At 44.9% G+C, this 18,865-nt stretch overlaps 13 protein-coding genes across 13 annotated transcripts; 7 read left to right on the forward strand and 6 right to left on the reverse strand.

Moving 5' to 3' along the window:
- Positions 1-84: 84 nt before the first annotated feature.
- Positions 85-402, reverse strand: KUCA_T00001767001 (uncharacterized protein; the record flags this gene model as incomplete). Its single annotated transcript, XM_022603981.1, has 1 exon — positions 85-402. The coding sequence occupies one exon, from the start codon at positions 400-402 to the stop codon at positions 85-87; it is 318 nt and encodes a 105-aa protein (XP_022457808.1).
- Positions 403-1,820: 1,418 nt separating this feature from the next.
- KUCA_T00001768001 (uncharacterized protein) lies at positions 1,821-2,396 on the reverse strand (the record flags this gene model as incomplete). The annotated part of the gene is made up of 1 exon (XM_022603982.1): positions 1,821-2,396. One exon carries the CDS (start codon positions 2,394-2,396, stop codon positions 1,821-1,823), a length of 576 nt encoding a protein of 191 aa, XP_022457809.1.
- A 532-nt stretch (positions 2,397-2,928) lies between these two features.
- On the reverse strand, positions 2,929-4,185 carry KUCA_T00001769001 (uncharacterized protein; the record flags this gene model as incomplete). Its single annotated transcript, XM_022603983.1, has 1 exon — positions 2,929-4,185. The coding sequence occupies one exon, from the start codon at positions 4,183-4,185 to the stop codon at positions 2,929-2,931; it is 1,257 nt and encodes a 418-aa protein (XP_022457810.1).
- Positions 4,186-4,598: 413 nt separating this feature from the next.
- Positions 4,599-5,631, forward strand: KUCA_T00001770001 (uncharacterized protein; the record flags this gene model as incomplete). The annotated part of the gene is made up of 2 exons (XM_022603984.1): positions 4,599-4,668; positions 4,718-5,631. 2 exons carry the CDS (start codon positions 4,599-4,601, stop codon positions 5,629-5,631), a joined length of 984 nt encoding a protein of 327 aa, XP_022457811.1.
- A 708-nt stretch (positions 5,632-6,339) lies between these two features.
- Positions 6,340-7,069, forward strand: KUCA_T00001771001 (uncharacterized protein; the record flags this gene model as incomplete). Its single annotated transcript, XM_022603986.1, has 3 exons — positions 6,340-6,409; positions 6,518-6,952; positions 7,020-7,069. 3 exons carry the CDS (start codon positions 6,340-6,342, stop codon positions 7,067-7,069), a joined length of 555 nt encoding a protein of 184 aa, XP_022457812.1.
- A 47-nt stretch (positions 7,070-7,116) lies between these two features.
- On the forward strand, positions 7,117-7,422 carry KUCA_T00001772001 (uncharacterized protein; the record flags this gene model as incomplete). The annotated part of the gene is made up of 1 exon (XM_022603987.1): positions 7,117-7,422. One exon carries the CDS (start codon positions 7,117-7,119, stop codon positions 7,420-7,422), a length of 306 nt encoding a protein of 101 aa, XP_022457813.1.
- A 351-nt stretch (positions 7,423-7,773) lies between these two features.
- Positions 7,774-10,101, forward strand: KUCA_T00001773001 (uncharacterized protein; the record flags this gene model as incomplete). Its single annotated transcript, XM_022603988.1, has 2 exons — positions 7,774-8,084; positions 8,160-10,101. The coding sequence occupies 2 exons, from the start codon at positions 7,774-7,776 to the stop codon at positions 10,099-10,101; spliced, it is 2,253 nt and encodes a 750-aa protein (XP_022457814.1).
- Positions 10,102-10,185: 84 nt separating this feature from the next.
- Positions 10,186-11,907, reverse strand: KUCA_T00001774001 (uncharacterized protein; the record flags this gene model as incomplete). The annotated part of the gene is made up of 1 exon (XM_022603989.1): positions 10,186-11,907. One exon carries the CDS (start codon positions 11,905-11,907, stop codon positions 10,186-10,188), a length of 1,722 nt encoding a protein of 573 aa, XP_022457815.1.
- Positions 11,908-12,091: 184 nt separating this feature from the next.
- On the forward strand, positions 12,092-12,859 carry KUCA_T00001775001 (uncharacterized protein; the record flags this gene model as incomplete). Its single annotated transcript, XM_022603990.1, has 1 exon — positions 12,092-12,859. The coding sequence occupies one exon, from the start codon at positions 12,092-12,094 to the stop codon at positions 12,857-12,859; it is 768 nt and encodes a 255-aa protein (XP_022457816.1).
- Positions 12,860-13,168: 309 nt separating this feature from the next.
- Positions 13,169-14,359, forward strand: KUCA_T00001776001 (uncharacterized protein; the record flags this gene model as incomplete). Its single annotated transcript, XM_022603991.1, has 1 exon — positions 13,169-14,359. One exon carries the CDS (start codon positions 13,169-13,171, stop codon positions 14,357-14,359), a length of 1,191 nt encoding a protein of 396 aa, XP_022457817.1.
- Positions 14,360-14,407: 48 nt separating this feature from the next.
- On the reverse strand, positions 14,408-15,118 carry KUCA_T00001777001 (uncharacterized protein; the record flags this gene model as incomplete). Its single annotated transcript, XM_022603992.1, has 1 exon — positions 14,408-15,118. The coding sequence occupies one exon, from the start codon at positions 15,116-15,118 to the stop codon at positions 14,408-14,410; it is 711 nt and encodes a 236-aa protein (XP_022457818.1).
- Positions 15,119-15,520: 402 nt separating this feature from the next.
- Positions 15,521-17,911, forward strand: KUCA_T00001778001 (uncharacterized protein; the record flags this gene model as incomplete). Its single annotated transcript, XM_022603993.1, has 1 exon — positions 15,521-17,911. One exon carries the CDS (start codon positions 15,521-15,523, stop codon positions 17,909-17,911), a length of 2,391 nt encoding a protein of 796 aa, XP_022457819.1.
- Positions 17,912-18,196: 285 nt separating this feature from the next.
- On the reverse strand, positions 18,197-18,367 carry KUCA_T00001779001 (uncharacterized protein; the record flags this gene model as incomplete). Its single annotated transcript, XM_022603994.1, has 1 exon — positions 18,197-18,367. One exon carries the CDS (start codon positions 18,365-18,367, stop codon positions 18,197-18,199), a length of 171 nt encoding a protein of 56 aa, XP_022457820.1.
- Between the last annotated feature and the right edge of the window lie 498 nt (positions 18,368-18,865).

Raw genomic sequence — 18,865 nt, forward strand, 5'->3', positions numbered from 1 at the left:
CAATATACAGCCCCGAGTGCTCGTCAGAAGCAAAAATTCGAGGGGGGCTTGTTCACCTTGAACCACTACAGACAGTACTTTGACCTAACGACCGCAGAGTTTTTCCACAACTGTCTGTATTCGATAAATCCCATAGTGAGACTTACGGATGATGAGATTGACTCTGTTGGAGATCTCTACGGTGCAATCTGGATCACTGGCACCATCATCTTCTTGCTGTTTTTCAGCAATACTCTCGCCGATCTCATTGGAGAGTGGATCAAGCACAAATACAACCCGGATGCAAACTATTTCCAGTTGTTGCTCTTTTCGATTAACTTGCTTTACGGCTACATTATAGTTGTACCTGTGATTCTCTATGCGGTACTTAGATTCTACTTGAAGGTGCCAAGACTCATACATTGCTCGAGATTGATCTCAATATATGGGTATTCCAACCTTTCTTGGATTCCCGCAGCATTCTTGAGCATTCTCAGAGGCTTTCTGGCCAATCATTCGACACTAAGCACCATACTGAGATGGGTTCTGATCGCAATAGGCGGACTTTTCAGCGGCCTCAATATCGTCTGGAAGATCAACTCTTATTTAAGCGCAACTTTGGAAGGGAACAAGGAGAAGTATACGTTACTGGTGTTTCTGGGACTAGTGCACGCCGGGTTCATGATAGCAGTCAAGGTGTCTTTCTTCGGGGCATTATACTAGAAAGGACTTGCCCCAGGATCTTCATAAAATAGTGTACAACTCAATAGATCACGTGATAACCCTTGATGAGAAAAAATCTTCGACACCTCTTGAGTTTTTGAAGTTTTCTGCATTTCTTTCTCCCATGTTTTTTTTTCTTCTTTTCTTCTCAAGACTTTGAAAGGCCTTGTTATATGCTAATGGTTATGTGTTTCAATTGAACAACGTCAACAAAATGGTATGTTCTCGTCTTATCCTTCTTTTCTTTCTTGAACCACATCCACCTCCAAACTGCTTCCGCGAATACATCTCGCTATGATTATTTGCAATACCAATTGTTCCTACTGATTCACATATGTAGACAATAGGCACTATCGTTAAGTTTCAGCCTTGTATGAGCCTTTTTTCGTGGAACAGCGGGATTTGTCAAGAGAAGGGAATTCAAGTTGTCATCAATATACTAACCTTTGCCTTAAGTATGTGAACTGGAATTTCAGCTGGCCTCCTTGTGTATGCTACCCCTCATGGTTCTATTGATGATAATTTTGTCGACCGGGCGGACATATTCTCCTTCTGGTCACTGGTTCGTCCAGTAGTCGCACCTCTGTGTACAATTTTGAGGTGTTGATCAGGGGAGCTGATGATCGGTCTTTTTCTGAAACTTCATGGGGTAGAGATGCACATCGGCTATTTTCGAGGCTCTCTTTGGTACTAACAGAATTCCGAACAGGTTTAAGAAAACGGTTGAATCCATTGAGTTTTTTGTGGACATTCATTTGGCCACTGCAAAACATGATTCTTCTTTGTTGAGGTGCTTAGTTGAAACGCGTAATTGTTACCAACGAAATTGTTAAATGATGATCAACTTTTACGATATTCACACTGTACGAGAATTCACGTTCAATGACTTATCAAAAAAATACTGATTTAATGACTCTGATAGCAATTTCGTTAGCCTATAATGAAATCAAAATAGCCAAACCTACAATAGTAGTCAAAAAGATAAAATAAAAGCAACTTGTTTCATTAGACAAAATCATTATCGTTAGCCGGGCCAGGCTTAGAACACCCGTTGATTCCTTAAAGGGTTCGGATATCGGGTCTCGCGGCCGAGCAATTCACACCACTTCACGCCATTTTCACCAATCTATGGCCAATTGGCTTGGAAGATCTTTGAACTCCTCAAAGTAATTTCCCTTGTAAAATAGCTCAAAGTCATCCAAATATTTGCTCGTGGGAGTTCCCACTCCTCGCTTGGCTTTCTGCCGTATCGTGCCCGTATATCTCGGCAGAGGCCTTTTGATCTGGACGGCTATCTTTTCCGGCTTTTCGCGCACCTCCGATTTTGTCTGGCCAGACACCTTGGAAAACAAGCTCGTTGAGTTGGAGTTGGAATTTGTGACTGATTCGGAGGACTGGGCCAACTTCTGTTTTTTTGCCATGGTGTTGAAGAGCTTGTTGGAGATATCCTTGTCGAGCTGCTCGTAGTAGGGCTTGGCCTTGGAGATCGAGAACAAGTCCTCTATGTCCTCTACGGAATAGGTGAAAATTTCCCGCTCCAGAAACTTCCGTTTGGACGTCTTGTCCATCTTGAAAATATGCAAAATAACGACAGCAATGGACGCCAGTTGCAAAACGATGGAAAAAAATGAACGCGGAAAGAACCAAATATATAAATATATATCCAAAGATAAGCTGCAATGGAATTGCGCCATCCCACTCCCAAAGGGCTAAGGTCACAAGTTTGGATGGGGGGAGCGAAGATAAGATAAGCTGGCCGACTCTTTTGGGCGGCAACAACCCGACGTTCGAGATTGAGATTGGGCAATCGGAGTTGCTGTAAATGGACTAAATTAGACTCTTCTAAAGTTAATTGGAGAGTAATAAATTTGAAAACAGATTTACATTAGATCGAGAAATATAGATTCATCCTTGTTTATTCGCGCTTGTTGTTTCTGAAACACCAGATCACACAATAACGCCATTCGGCAACGCCGATGCGGAAAAAAGGCAGCGAAAAATGTGTCAACATGGCCGAGTGTTCAGACGGCACTGGCCGGTATGGCAGCCAAAATGATGCGACTTGTGCATATGTAGTCAATCTTCAGACGTGCCAGGTTTCAAAAACCATCAATAAATTTCGTTAGAATTTGTTTTAAATTTAATTGTTGCCAAAAGATCCTGAAAAAAATTGTTAAAAAATCGTTAAAAAATCGTTAAAAGCTCGTAAGCTCCATCCCAGCGTTACTACGTGCTCTCCGCACCGTGTCTGTCCCTGCCACTGCTCGGTAAGGGCACAGTTTCATCTTGACTTCGGTCATCTGCAGTTTGCTCATCCGAGTTTAGGAGGCTGTACATCTCGATTTCCTGTGCCGAAATCGGGTAGCCCTCGGGGATTCGGTTCGACTGGCCGTAGACAAACTTATTCCAGTCAGTCTGGCGTCGATTGCGAATTTTCGGCGTTTTTGTGTCATGGTCTTGAATTTCACGTCCCACCACTGCGTGCTTCTCCATTTCCTTATCGCCGCTCTCTATATCGGCTATCCACTCCCAGATCAACGAGGCACTGAGTATCTCCAGCAAATCATACAGCATCAACGCCCACGTATTGATACTACTCGAGACTTTCCAGACCAAGAAGATCGGCAATGTAGCCAATGAGACCGTGGCTACGGTCAACACTAATGGCAGACTCTGCGAATTGTAGGCACTTTTGAATCTTCTGACCGTGTACTGGATAACCAGTATCCAGAACGGAATGTACACCAGCACGTGACTCACTATTTCAGCAATGGAAAGTCCGTATAGAGTTTTATCCTGGGAGCCGTAATGGGTAAAGTAATCCACTCCAGTGAGGACTATGTTGACCAGACAGAGTATGGCCAGGCATAAAAGCACCAATCGCGAGGATCTGTATCCTGAAATCACTTGTTTTTGCCACGCAGATCCCTCACCTGCCATCTTATATCCTATTTGCAGCCATGAGATCCAAATCCCGATCTTGACCACATAGTTGGTGACCCTAAATGGCAACCCCGAGAGTATTACCACATCAAACTCACTGACGTCCTGGTACATCCCTGAAAACTGGTCGTCCAAAAGATGCGAGGTTCGCGTCAACGTGACAGTAGAACAAATGGCATATAACAGTGTGACAAGCGTTAAAGTCAAAGGCTTTCGGTTGACAGAGAATATGTGGGTGGTAACAATCAACCAAGCAGCCACGGTGACTGAACTCAGCACAAAACAGGCAGCAACAACCCCATTGGGATACGAATCCACCTGCTGTCCAAAGACGTCTTGACTTGATATAAAATCAAGAATTTCTTCCATATAGTACTCTATCTGATCGCTCGAACAGTTTGTGAAATAAAGTCCGAAGTTGTATAGGTTGTAGGATGTGTTTGTACCCAATCTAGTGATCTCAAGTTCACCCGGAGGAACAGCATACGTGCTGCAACCATCAATAAGGAGGTTGTCAATATTTTTTCGCACCATCAACATCTTCCGCAGAATGATAACTGGTTTTGGAGGTAGGAATAAAGAAGGTTCAACCCGAACTTTTCATCTCCTTGGCCTCTGCGCCTCCTGCAGTGCATGGGTCGTGTATCAATCGTGTGCGGCTGAACTAGGCTACTTCCAAACGGCGAAGTGGTTGATTGACAACTTGTTTTCTTCTAGAAACATGCTCTAGACCACGAAAGCCTGGATCTCATATTGATTAGACTATGGCTCTATTTCTGTTCTCCTAGCTTTGGCAACTTTCTTTGGATACGCGTTGCTTTTGCGGTAGCCTGTAGCCGCATGTGCCCTCTAGGCCTCTAGGCTATATAGCCGTCCCCAAGGACTATTTATACTGGCAGCAATACTTCCACAATGACCTTTCTGGTTTGGTTTTTGGTTGTATGAATATCGCAATGTCTACGAGTCTTGATTTTCTCAAGGAATCGGGTACCGTTGTTGTGACGGACACTGGCGAGTTCCCGCGTAAGTGTTGTTGAAGCGTTTCATCAAACATGTCACTAACAACTTTCAGTGATTGCTAAATATACCCCTCAGGATGCAACCACCAATCCTTCTTTAATTCTTGCTGCAGCGAAGAAGCCAGAATACACAAAACTGATCGATGTAGCTATCACCTACGGGATATCCAAAGGATCAGGTATTGACCACCAGGTTGATCTCGCAATGGATCGCCTTCTGGTTGAATTTGGCAAAGAGATACTCCAAATCATTCCGGGGCGTGTCTCCACTGAGGTTGATGCTCGACTTTCGTTTGATACTGATGCCACCATAAAGAAGGCACTGGAGCTGATTGCTATTTACGAATCTGTGGGTGTTCCCAAGGAACGAGTTCTCATCAAAATCGCATCCACGTGGGAGGGAATTCAGGCAGCCAAAATCCTGGAGGAGGTCTACGATATCCATTGCAACCTGACCCTGCTGTTTTCGTTTGTTCAAGCAGTGGCCTGTGCTGAAGCCAATGTGACTCTGATATCGCCATTCGTTGGTCGTATCCTGGACTGGTACAAGGCAAAGACAGGCAAAAGCTATGAGGCCTCTGAAGATCCCGGAGTGCAGTCTGTCAGCGAAATCTTTTCGTACTACAAAAAGTTTGGGTATTCCACCATCGTCATGGGTGCTTCATTCAGAAACGTTGGTGAAATCAAGGCTCTGGCCGGTTGTGATTATCTCACCATCTCGCCCAAGCTTTTGGAGGATATGATCCAATCCAGTGATAAAGTCCCTAAAATCCTGAATGCTAGAGACGCCGCAAAGGCCGATGTGGAGAAGATTTCCGTGGTCAACGACGAGTCAAAGTTCAGACTGATGCTTAACGACAACGCCATGGCCACGGAGAAGTTATCCGAGGGAATAAGGGGCTTTTGCAAAGACTACAACACGCTTCTAGATTTGCTGAAGAAGAGAATAACCTCGTCAAAGTTGTGAGCTGGAAACGTGGCATGGAATATATTGTATTGCGAGTTTTTCGTCTTCCCCAGGATTGGACATCATTACCCCTTTTGGATGTCCTGGTCAGGGAGGTATGATTCAACTTTTCACAGGTGGTTGAAACAAGAGATCTTCCCGGTGGTGCAACGTGTCGAGTCGATTGATTAAACGTGATTGAGACATTGGGCAGTACATATTCCAAAGTTCAGAAAATATAAGCTTATATAAAGAGAAATGTTTTTGTCAGCGAAAGTGTGCCCCATTTGCCGGTTTCCCCGGATCCGTGATGGGGACCGATAAGTTTCCACTACATAGTTAAGGTCCGAATAAGAGGATCCATCTCATTTCGGAGAGTGATCACCCTTTAGGGTGTCCACGATCATCGATCTTGACCGTTGTGAGTAAGCAAGACGTAACAGAGCAGCAATGAGGCTAGTTTTTGACTAAACTTTGGTCACTCCGGGGAATGCCAACTACCCCATTGGTGTCATTACTGACGTTCTTTTTCCTCCATCTTCTTGCCTCTCCATGCTGTGGAGAATCAAATCCTGATTGCAAAGGTTTACTGTCATCCACATTGCGTGCCACAAAACAAGAAACGTCCAGAGGTATAAAAAGGGCAGCGCCTGCCAATGACGGTGATTTAACCATGTTTTCCTTTACAACATCGATAACTGATACATTTATCTCTGTCGAATTATAACAATGGCTAACTCATTAGAACAATTGAAGGCTTCCGGTACTGTCGTCGTTACTGACACTGGTGAATTTGAAAGTAAGTGTGATTTACGAGGGGCCGCAATTTGCCGAAACTATGAACCGGCAATTGCGGTCCTGCTTTTTGATCTTTTAATGGTCGACTAACTGTTTGTCTTTTTTGCAGCAATTGCCAAGTACACCCCTCAGGATGCCACTACCAACCCATCGCTGATTCTTGCTGCTGCCAAGAAGCCAGAGTACGCCAAGTTGATTGACGTTGCTATTGCCTACGGTAAGGAGAACGGTTCCACCGACGAGGAGAAGGCCAACGCCGCTCTCGACAGATTGCTTGTTGAGTTCGGTAAGGAGATCTTGAAGATTGTTCCAGGCCGTGTGTCTACTGAGGTTGACGCTCGTCTTTCTTTCGACAAGGAGGCCACCGTCAAGAAGGCTTTGCAATTGATCAAGTTGTACGAGTCCGTTGGAATCAACAAGGACAGAATTCTGATCAAGGTTGCTTCTACCTGGGAGGGTATCCAGGCCGCCAGAGAGTTGGAGTCCAAGTACGGAATTCACTGTAACTTGACTCTTTTGTTCTCGTTCGTCCAGGCCGTTGCCTGTGCCGAGGCCAAGGTCACTCTGATCTCGCCATTTGTTGGTCGTATCTTGGATTGGTACAAGGCTAGCACCGGTGAGACTTACACCTCTGAAACTGACCCAGGTGTCCAGTCCGTGAGAAGAATCTTCAACTACTACAAGAAGTTCGGCTACAACACCATTGTGATGGGAGCTTCTTTCAGAAACGTTGGCGAAATCACCGCTCTTGCCGGTTGTGACTTCCTTACCATTGCTCCAAAGCTGTTGGAAGAGCTTTTCAACTCTGATGCTGCCGTTCCACAGGTGCTGAAGGCTGAGGATGCCGCCTCTGTCCAGGAGGAGAAGGTTTCTTTCGTCGACGACGAGGCTTTGTTCCGTTTCTTGCTGAATGAGGATGCTATGGCCACTGAGAAGCTTTCCCAGGGTATCAGAGGTTTCTCTGCTGACTGTGTCACCTTGGTCAAGGTCTTGGAGGAGAAGGTCAAGGCTTAAGTCTGTGTAATAATGACGTTCACCATCTGAAATTAAAGAAAATGAAGAGAGGCAATTGTAGAATTCTTGTAGACTTGGATATTCATTCAATTCCAATTGATACTTCGTAACTCATTAATCACAATCTGCACATCCCATCGTCCTTCTCTATCTAGACTGGCAGCCATGTCATGTCACTTTTTTATCTCTGCTATTTGGCCAAATCCACGACTTCTGATTTAAGCAAGTTGCTTGAAGCGATGACTTTATCTCGTTCCGCTTGGATCCCGGGGAGTTTCAAAACAGCCAAACTGGTTAGTCGCTGACAAAAAGGAAGATCGTTTGCATTGTTTGGATCTTATTACATCTGCCATGGTGGATAAGGTGTACGGAATGAGTGCCTCGGGAAGGGCTATCGGGTTGGAGATGGAGGAAGATGCCTGGTCCTACTCCTTCCCACCATCCACAGAATCTCTTCCCCTACGCACCACGATTGAGACGCGAAAACCAGCTGATCCAAACAATAAAGTAATGAATAAGACTGACGAAAATGGCAGTGGAATATTACCGGAGGCGATTGGCTTGAAAGCATCTACCGACTTCTACAGACTGAACGATAAAGCTGGCAGTGTGGACTCGCAAGGAAGCGACTTCTCGGTTGACTCTACTGCTGGAAACGACAGGTAAGTTTGATTTTGTTATATTTTGGCACTATTTTCATCAAATTGGAACTTTGTTTACTAACATGCACATATCAGTCTTAATGGCCACTCAGCCTCGTTAGCGAGTGAGCCCAAGCCCATCTTGGTCTCCGCAGAAAAGCCCCCGGTGTCCAAGCTATCAAGATCACATAGCTCCTCAAGATCAAGTGCAAGTAATCTGGCACCTTTGATTTCCTCCAAGTCTACTCCTGCTGACCCAGAGACCACCAGGAAGGACATCCATTCATCGAGCTTCCAGCAAAACTCTGCTTTCTTGAACCTTGATACTTCTTCAACGGCTCTTGAGCCAATTGTCTCAACCCCAGCAACACCAAACCAGTCTTCGTTTTTTGCCAGTTTCCGATCTGCAGCTCAATCGGCAGCTACGTCGTTCCAGGGGCTCTCCAGCCCCACCCAGGCCTCGTTGAAGGGCCACCAGAGGAACATATCCGATCTCAGCATAGACTCTGCAACTCCTTCAACTCCAGTGCCGGTCAGGTTTAACGAAACGATTCCCGAAGAGGAGGGCCAGTTGGTCCAAACTCCAGAGATGGTGAGTTATAGGCGAACCAGACGGAGGAAAAGCACTGCGACGTCGATATCATCCAAGGACGCAGTCAAGTCGCCTTCTTCAGCTACAAAGGATGAAAATACGCCCACAAAACAATCAGATTATGACAAAAATCTGTATATTGACGAGAGGTTCCTGGATACTCAGTACAGATTCGCGACGCTCAAGAGGAATTCCGACTTTCACGAGCTATTCAAGGACATCCCCCAAGAAGACAGACTGTTGGATGACTTCAGCTGTGCATTGAGCAGAGACTTGCTGCTTCAGGGAAGACTGTATGTTTCTGAACATTACATCTGTTTCAACTCGAACCTTCTGGGATGGGTGACGCATCTGCTGATCCCCTTGAAAGATATCAAACTGTTTGAGAAAAGGGTAACTGCTGGGTTGTTCCCCAATGGTATCATCATAGAGACTGCAGAGACCAGGTATAACTTTGCGAGTTTGATCTCGAGGGACTCGACGCTGAACTTCCTGGAAACCGTATGGAGCAAGAGCGCGAATCTGCAGAATCTGGAACCTGGTGCTTTGAATGGGAATGGGAATGGCCTGAACGGCAAGAAGAACAGTTTGCAAATTGAGTTCGAAAAGGAAATATTGTCAATTGATGAGGATGATTCGGACGACAGCAATGCTGAGACCTCCTCAGACAAGTATGAGAATATTGGTCCTTCTGCTCATGAGCCCACTGTCATTGACCTTACGCTTGCTCCTAATGAGAAGGTGCTGACCAATAACGTGTTGAACGGGCCTCTGGGACTGGTGTATACCATGATGTTCGGACCAAATACCAACTTCCACAGACACATCAACGAGCTCAACGATGGCTCCAACTTCTCCGACTATTCCAAGTTCGAAGACAACATCAGGTCGTACAAGTTTGAGAGAGCGTTGAACTTTTCTATCGGGCCAAAATCTGCAGTTTGTGAGGTAGAGGAGGTCATTGACAGTTACGACCTCGACAAAGGTATTGTCTTATTGACCAAGACCAGAACGCCTAACGTGCCGAGCGGAGGCTCTTTTGTGGTGAACACAAGGTATGTGTTCACATGGGCAGAGAACAACTCGACTCGTTTGCAGATCTCATACTTCATAGATTGGACTGCGCGAAGCTGGATCAAAAGCATGATCGAATCAGAGACAGCTGCTGGGCAGGCAAAGTTCAGCAAGGTTGTGATGGAACAGTATGAACTGAAACTGTCGGACTACTCCAACGTTGAATCTCATGTTGAGAAGGCCCCAGCCGACGTCAAAGCGACTCCAAGCGTGGTGAAGACTCCAGAAATGCCCAAAGCAATTACTGTTGTGAAAAAAGAGTTGGACTATGCAAAATACCTGATGCTGTTGATTTTGGGTCTGCAATTGGTCATCCTATGGCGACTAGGTCAGCTAAGCAGAGATCTGGCCCTGGTGAAGACGGCGATATGATACGAAACAAAAAACAAAACAAAACGTAATTCTAGATATCTGCATTTCCAGTGTCCAATATGACAAAATCGAGTTTTTCAATGGCTAATCCCTTTTCGGCCGCATGTATTTTAGCTTGAACTTATGCTTCATCTTCCGGTAGAACTTGTAGCAATAGGATCTCATCATAATCAGAGTCAGTCCCACTCCAAACGGAACGGAGATTTTCCAATAATAAGAAACATCCTTTTTCAAGTCTGAAAATGATTCAAAGTTCATACCATAATATCCAGTGAGAAATGAAAGCGGGAGAAAGATCAACGTGATCACTGCCAGCTGCTGCATGGAGGTGTTAGTCTCAACACTCAGGATATTGAAAATAAAGGCTATCAGATTCTCAACAGTGTTTCTCATGAGGTCGATGTTATCCACAAAAGAAATTGTATGGTCAACCACGTCGGAGAAATAGAGGCCACTTTCTGGTGACATGAACTTGGAGTGCTTGGTGGATTGGTCCTTGAGTTGGTTGACCAAGGCAGTAGTGGGTGATATTTCAGAGCGCAGCATCGCTAACTCGCCAATCATCAAATGGAGCTCTTGGGTGTGAGAAATTGTAGGGTTCAACATAATGTTCATTTCCAATTCGGAGAGTCTTCGGTTGTAAGCCGTGATGACGGGGTATATGAGGTCCACTATAGCGTCCAAAATGGCCTGCAATAAGTTGGAGGGATCACACGAATCCCGCAGAATTGTTGATCCCTGTGATAATCTGTTGAAGATGGCGCGCTCTATGTCATTTGCAGAGTGTTCGAAGAACGAAATAACTGATCCGGACTCAGTGATGAATATTGACACTTGCTCAATGCCCACTGCTAGTTTTCTGTAACTTAAAGGTCTGTGGTATTCTATAAACTCCCGCTTCCTGTTAGTAACGAAGGGCATTGACTGTTGTGTTAGTTTTCGCATTTCAAATTGCGAGATCTGCTCGTTCAACGACAGCTCGGAGTTTTTGCTGAGATGTTGTTCCTTGGGAGGGTCCTCTTTTTTGGACTTTGTGTTCAGGCCGGGTTTTTCCAGCTTAATCAATTTCAAAAGAGGCAAACAACAGAACATATGATCGGGATAAATATCGACTTTTGTTCTCTGTGGAATGTCCACCATGTCCTCGATGGACAGCCTGTGCAAGTTGTAGTGCTGCGAGATCACAGAGATGGCATCCCATGCCAGCCCGTTGACATTGATCCAGCGCACTTTACTCCAATCAGGAGGTGCTTCAAGAATCTTTTTGAGCTTGGTTTTGCGCTTCAGCATTGTCTCTGTCTGCATCGGGTTAAAGGCCGTGTGGGACTCGTTCACAATCTCCAGGTGCTCAATCCGATACCTCTCCTTGGAGTAATCGGTCACCGTGATAGCAGAACCGAGCGATTTCATGAAAACATCTGTCGTAGTCACATCAATTCCTGGCTCCCAGTCAGCACGTTGTCTCGCCGCAGAAGACGAGGTTTTTGAATCGAAGTATTGACGATGTCTCTTGTTCCTCACATGGTTCGTGCCATCGGGCTGCGATTCCTCCCCAATCCTTTCAGGCTTTATTGGACGTGGTGTATACGACTTCCAGAAATCATGTGTGGAAACCGACGGCTTTCTCTTGTTCCGGGGCTCATTCTCAATGTCTATCGGCTGGTCCCTGACCGATGCCTGTGTATCATCATCGTCACTGGAGCTCTCAGTGAAGTTATAATCATCGTACGTATATTGCGATTCTAGACTATCTAGCCGGGGCAGATCGGGTAGATCGGGATCTCCCGAGTCGTACACTTTTTCCATGAATACGTGGGAGCGAAATCGGTGCCAGGTAAAGAACAAGCTTAAAATTTGCTATCAAAACATCCCCACTTGTTGTATCAGATGGGGTGGTGCGGCGCCAGATTTTATCGATGGGCTTTGAAGAATGCGCTACCTTCCTCTTTTTGTACCCACAGACATCCGATGGCAAAGGGTACGAATCGCAATGAATAGGTTAACGCCATGTCGGAAACTGAGTCGAAGCATCTTCACGTCGAACTCGGAGATCTTCAAACAACAAAAAAAGGCGAATTTGGAGCGAATGGTGGCGATGCTGAAGAAAGAGGTTCCAAACACACTGAAGACCCAACTGCCATTCGATTATGTTGACAAGAACGTGGTGCTGCGAATATTCCCGGAGAAACTTCCAAATGTGCCTGTGATCAAGACGAACACGATGTATTTTTCCGTTAGCAAGATTTTGACGGTGATTATTCGCAATTTCATACTGAGCTCTAGGGTGAAGCTTCACATACAGCAAGTGAATGTTTTGGAGAACTCGACAGGGTTGAGCGATGCCGTGTTTGACGAGGCAGAGTCCAGAATTATGCTGAACAAAGACAGAGTTAGTGAAACGGAGTCATTGAGCATCGGTCTTTTTGAAAGAAGCACCAAGGTGGTGATAAAATGGAGAACGTGTGTCGATGGATGTAGTCATCTCCACACGTCCAGAACGGTGGATTCTGATATGGGAGCCTTCAGAATCTCCAACCTGAATCTTTATGATTTGTTCATCAACCATAGCTTTTCTGAAGTGAAGAAAGAGCCTGATACCCTCCATCTGGAGAGAGTCATGTGCGGAGTGTTCGTGTTTGAACTTTCCGAGAACAACGATAAGATCAAGGTCCAAACCATAGACGACGTTGAGTTGGTCGAAACCGACACAAAGGATAAGGATACTGATGAAATGAAGACCGTAAAGGGTGCCTATTAAAGAGAAACAATAATTGCCTAAGGGAAGACAATACCTACGCCGCACCAGGTGCGCTACCGCTGGGCCAGACGGTCCGATATTACGATGTACATAGATTACGACACTATATAGCTCAACATACATTGAGATATGACATATTTCCCATTATATTTCAACCCAATGTGGCCACCTACGATCAAGTCTGGGTGTTATTCATGACCCAAATTACTAGTCGTGTGTCACCCATTCCGATCGAATAGAATTCCTTCGATTGTTAAGCCGGATAATCCTTATCTTCGCGACAAGACACCACCTTTGATTTCCACAAAAATGTCCTTAAAAGCCCGGATAGTCGGTGATCTTCTTTGTCAGAGAGACTCATATCTCACGAAGTTGACCACACAGGTTGTCTCGTGTAATAAACTGAGCGATACGCAATATGAGTTGGAGCTCGAAGATACGGTCTTGTTTCCAGAAGGGGGAGGACAGCCTACCGACCATGGGACCATCAAGATCGATGATACTGAGTTGGAAGTTACGGAGGTCAAGAGAAATGGTCTGAACTGTTATCACATGGTGTCTCAGCTTTTCAAGCCGGGTGATACGGTGGAATTGAAGGTTGACTGGAGGCGCAGATTCGATCATATGCAACAGCACACTGGTCAACATCTTCTCAGTGCCATTCTGGACAAGTTCAACCTTCCTACTTTGTCATGGTCGATGGGTGAAATGATTAATTATATTGAAATTCCCAGGAAGTTAACCCCAGCAGAGCTGGAAGAAGTGTCCCAGATGTGCAATGATAAGATCACCGAGAATATCAAGATCCAGGTTGAAGTTCCGGACAAGGACTCCGTCAAGAAAGACAAAATGCCTTCTGATTACGATCTTGAGAAGGGGATCTTGCGGGTAATTCACATTGGCGAACTGGACTCGAACCCGTGCTGTGGAACCCACCTGTCATCTACGGGTCAGATCAAGTCCATAACTTTGCTGAACCAGTTTCCGGGTAAGAAATCTGCCTCCAGGATCAACTTTTTGTGTGGTGATCGTATCTCTAAGTTCACCAGCGAATCGTTTTTGACTCTCAAGGATTTGACTGGAAAGCTGAGTTGTCAAACAGACGACTTGGTGGAAAAGGTGGAGGCTCTACAATTAAGCCACAGGAAGGCTGCAAGCAAGGAGATGAGTCTGATGAAGGAGCTGGCTGAATATCAGTCGAAAGAGCTGCTTGCAAAACTAGAAAGCAGCGAGATCGCGTTCCTATGCCGCTCAGATGTTGGACTGGAATATTTCAACAACATCTCCAAGAAGCTGTTGCCATTAACCCCAGGCAAAACCCTGGTTCTTATTGGAAACGGATGTCTCATCATTTCAGGTCCTCAGGTCGAGGAGGTTTCCACCCAGTTGAAACAAGTTCTGAAGGGCCTTAAAGGTGGGGGAAAGGGCAAGTTTCAGGGAAAATTCACCTTCAACCAGAGTGACTTCAACAGTGCTGAAAAATATCTTGAGTCGTTATAGATTCGTATGTCATTATTTATTTCGTTATTGGCGCACGTGCGGTTATATTCAGGACCATTTGAAGAACTTAACCACTCTCAGCCATAGAGATTCGGATATCATGGGGAATAGCATTGATTTCTGCGATCGCAGTTTGCGTTGTTGGTCCTGACTTTGTAACGTTCTGAGATCTTGAATAAGAGAATCAAATAAATACTCCGAGCTCGGCTTGAATCGTACGGTGTGGAAAGAAGTGTCTATGGTGGATTCATCATCGTCTCCAATCTCCTCGGACACCAGCATGTTGGAGATCTGCTCATATTGTAGAATACAGCTGGAACAAACGAGCTCCTTGAAATCTTTGCCTTCGGGTATGAAACTGCTCAGTTCGTAAAGGGGCTTTTCGCATAAAACGCAGTATTTGAGTCCTTCGTAGTGGTGGTCGTCAGAAAAGGTGGATGTGGATTTGGTGGAGGTTGTCAAGTTGGGCAGAGCTCCCTCGCTCTTCAAGTCATATACCGACTTCTTTTTCGATTTGAGATTTTTCTCTTCTATGTAGTCCTCCACGAGAACTATTTGCTCCAACGTCAAATCCTCAAACGTGAGGTCTTCCTGGCTCACAGTCACGGATCTTGAAATTGGGGTTCTGGCCAGAGTGACAGTCTTGGTGGGTATGGGTGAGCTTGAAATTGGATGAGCCAGCGGGAAACTCGTGAAGTTGTTATCCAGCAGATCCAGTCTCGATGGCCGTTTCAAATTAGCTATTCTTGAGTCTTCCATGGCCACGAACTTGGTCGTGATGTTGACACCTATTAATAAGGCTATGGAAATCTGTCTTTCAGAAGGGTAAACAAACGCGTGTACTTATCAAACAAATGGCTGACCCGATTAGGAAATCGTCTTTAATTTGACGAGAACTCAATAATCCGGGGTTAATTTCTGATTTCAAAAAAATTTAAAAACGACGTAACCAAATAGAGGATGAAACAAAGTATTTTATCACTAAATTCCGAAGTTTACAGGTCATTGTTAATCAGTCATACACAAGAAACGCACTCAAATCTCAAGGTTGGTATCACGTGACACTGCCACTCTCTCCGAACACCTCCTTGATAACCAAGAGGCCACCCAGACCCCTTTGACTCTCTACCAACCAGGCCATTGGCGAACGAACCGGGCAAAATGTCAGAGCAATTGGAAAATTCTGTTTCTGTCATCAAGCAACAGATTGCTTTGATGAAGAAATGTCTCGATCAGAAGAACAGGCTCATGGATGCTCTCAAGCACTGCTCCACGTTTCTATCCGAGCTCAGGACAAATGCATTGACTCCCAAACAGTACTATGAAATGTATATACTGGTCTTTGATGGATTGAGCTATCTCTCTTCTTTTCTGAGGGATACGCATCCAAACAACCATCTTGCAGATCTCTACGAATTGGTGCAATATGCCGGGAACATCATCCCTCGGCTGTATCTGATGATCACAGTGGGAACTGTGTATATGTCAATTCCCAATAGTCCAAAAAAGGAGATCATGAAGGACATGATTGAGATGTGTCGCGGAGTTCAGCATCCCGTGAGAGGCCTGTTTTTGAGGTATTATCTCTCGCAGAGAACCAAGGATCTTCTGCCTGTCGATGATGAGAGTCTGGACGATTCAATAAAGTTCATCATTACCAACTTCATAGAGATGAACAAATTGTGGGTGAGATTGCAGCATCAAGGTCATTCCAGTGAGCGTTCAAAGAGAACAAAAGAGAGAAAGGAGCTGCAGATTCTGGTTGGATCCAATCTGGTGAGATTGTCCCAGCTGGAGAAAATCGACAAGAATTACTACAAAGAGTTTATTCTTCCAACTATCCTTGAACAAATTGTCCAGTGCAAAGATATGATAGCTCAGGAGTATCTTCTTGATGTCATAACACAGGTATTCCCCGATGAGTTCCAGGTATCTACATTGGAGGAGTTTCTAAGCACCACCTTGGCACTCAACGATGCCGTGAGTTTGAAGAAGATAGTTCTGGCGTTGATCAACCGACTGATTGGATTCAAGCAGCGTGAGTCAGACCTTGCAACAACCAGCAATTTTTTGGATGTTTTCATCAAGTATGTTGAGAATCTGGACAGCTTGAAGCCGGATCTACCGCTAGACGACTTCTTTGCAATCCTGGAGGGTGTGTGCAAGATATGCATTATATACCATCCTGAGGACTACCAGAATGTGAACAGGATATTCCAGCACGCGCTGGCCAAATCCAAGGAGCACCAAGGGAAACCCTCCGACCTTATATTGGAAAACTACTGGAAATTGCTGCTGTTGGCACCAGTGTTGAACTACAGCAGTGTCAAATCCATACTGGAGTTGGATGACACCTACTTTGACTTCTTAACGGCTCAGAAACCGCAGCTTCAAAGTTCCGTATCCATGGAAGTTCTTGACCGTCTCTTGGATAACAATTTCAAGATCGAGACTCCCGGTCAGGTCAATAAGATCTTCAGGTACATATCCACTCTTCTGGAAGAAGGCAATCCGACGATGAAGCAATTAGGGTTGGATCCAGCTCAGAGCATTGAGGTTCAGAAACAGCAGGAGAAGCTCGCAAAGTTTCTGCATTTGCTTTACAGTTCAGATCCCTTCGCGCACTTTGAGCTTATTCGTTTATCGAAGACCCATCTTTCCAAAAACTCGATCAGAATCCAAAGCACATATCCTACCCTGGTCTCGATTCTACTTAAAATCATAAGGAAGCTGAAACTGATCAATTATATCGACTTGGAAAACCCAACGGCGGTTTTGCAAGTGAAGAATGTGTTTCGGTTCATTTCAACGACTATAAATGAGCTGTACCAACAATCTGCCGAGAACGTTCCCCAATCATGTGTCAACTTGAATCTGCTGGCTGCTCAACTTGCGAACGAAGTTGGATTGGTCGACATTGCCTACGAGTTTTTCATCGAAAGTTTTATCATATATGAGGAATCCATAGTGGATTCCAGATTACAATATCAGGTGTTGCTTCTCATCATTAGCAAGCTGCACAGCTGCAACAACCTCATCACCTCGAGCATGGAGAATTACGACACGTTGATCACGAAGACTGCGCTTTATGGTTCCAAACTATTGAAGAAGCCAGACCAATGCAGAGCTGTGTATAATGCGTCTCATTTGTGGTGGGTGATCCAGCAGAATGAAGAAGAGGATGACGACGAAACAGAAGAAGGTGAAGAGCCCAAGCCCGCTCCACAGATACCACTAAAGAAAGACAATAAAAGGGTCTTGGAGTGTCTACAAAAGTCCCTGCGTATTGCGGATTCTACGTTGGATACGAGTGCTTCTCTGGAGCTGTTTGTGGAGATTCTCAACAGGTCCCTGTACTATTTCATACATGGCAATGAGCTTGTGACAATCAAGTATATCAATGGACTGATAGAGTTGATTCAGAATAATTTCAACGCCATGACTTCGGGTAACGAGAACGAGACCATCAGGCAGGAATTCAATCGCACTCTTCAGTACATTAAAGAGCAGGGAAGCATTGATGAGAGGTTTCAGCATATAGTGCTTGTATAATTGATAGTCCGTGTAAATGGATAACTAGTGATTGAAAGCACAGCCATCTAGTATACCAGTATACGTACTGATAACGCTCACCTTATTCCTGCATAGTATTATTTTCACCCTGTCCTCTACGATCAGCAGTCAACCCTGGCTTAACCCTACAATCCAACAACTCACATTGTCTTTAACCAATTTTCATTTTGTCTTCCATTAGAACTGTAATACACAACGTAGTCAAAAGTATCTATGCTGTTTCAAGACTATCTCTTTGAACTCCTTCATCTCAGCATCTTTGCCTTAACGGTACTTGTGGAAACCAATGTCGCTGGCCTTTTCTCTGAAACATTGACGGCAGATGTTCAAGCCGTACTTACGGATCAGACCAGAGTACGAGGCACAGACACGGCATTGTCTTGAACCTTTACCGTAGTTTCTTGGGTGGGAGAACCAAACGTTTTCGTGAGCCATTTTGCTATATTCTGTGAACCTTAGTTAGTTGGTGCGTTGGTGGTGTGGATTTTGCCCAGAGTTGGAAGATGGAGATTCTCGGCGTGGCCTGGTGATGTTGGAAAAATGCCAGATGGACGCAATAAAATGGAAACAACGTGTAACTTGTTGAGATGACCTTTCTAACAACCCTGTAAAATGATACGTTCAAGACTTACCAGTTAACTTGATAGATGAACAGTTTGGATAGTTGTAGATTAACACGATAAATTTCAATAAGAGCATGGGCAGGGGAAAAACCTAAGCGGGATTGCAGACTGAGAGGGTACGCAGCCCTCAGTTGTTGCACGTGATCAAAATGAGTTTAGATTTTGTCGGTGTGCGGCGTTTGTGCTTATGTAATTGCTTTGTAATTGTTTAGTCGTGTAAAATCAAATGTGAAAAATAAATTTGTAAACTATTTCAAAAGCGATACACGGGCCTAACGCAGACGTTCTGCAAAACAGGCTCACAATCGCA

The sequence above is a fragment of the Kuraishia capsulata genome, genomic scaffold (genome assembly GCF_000576695.1).
Source record: "Kuraishia capsulata CBS 1993 genomic scaffold, Kuraishia_capsulata_scaffold_2, whole genome shotgun sequence".
NCBI classification, from domain to species: domain Eukaryota; kingdom Fungi; phylum Ascomycota; class Pichiomycetes; order Pichiales; family Pichiaceae; genus Kuraishia; species Kuraishia capsulata.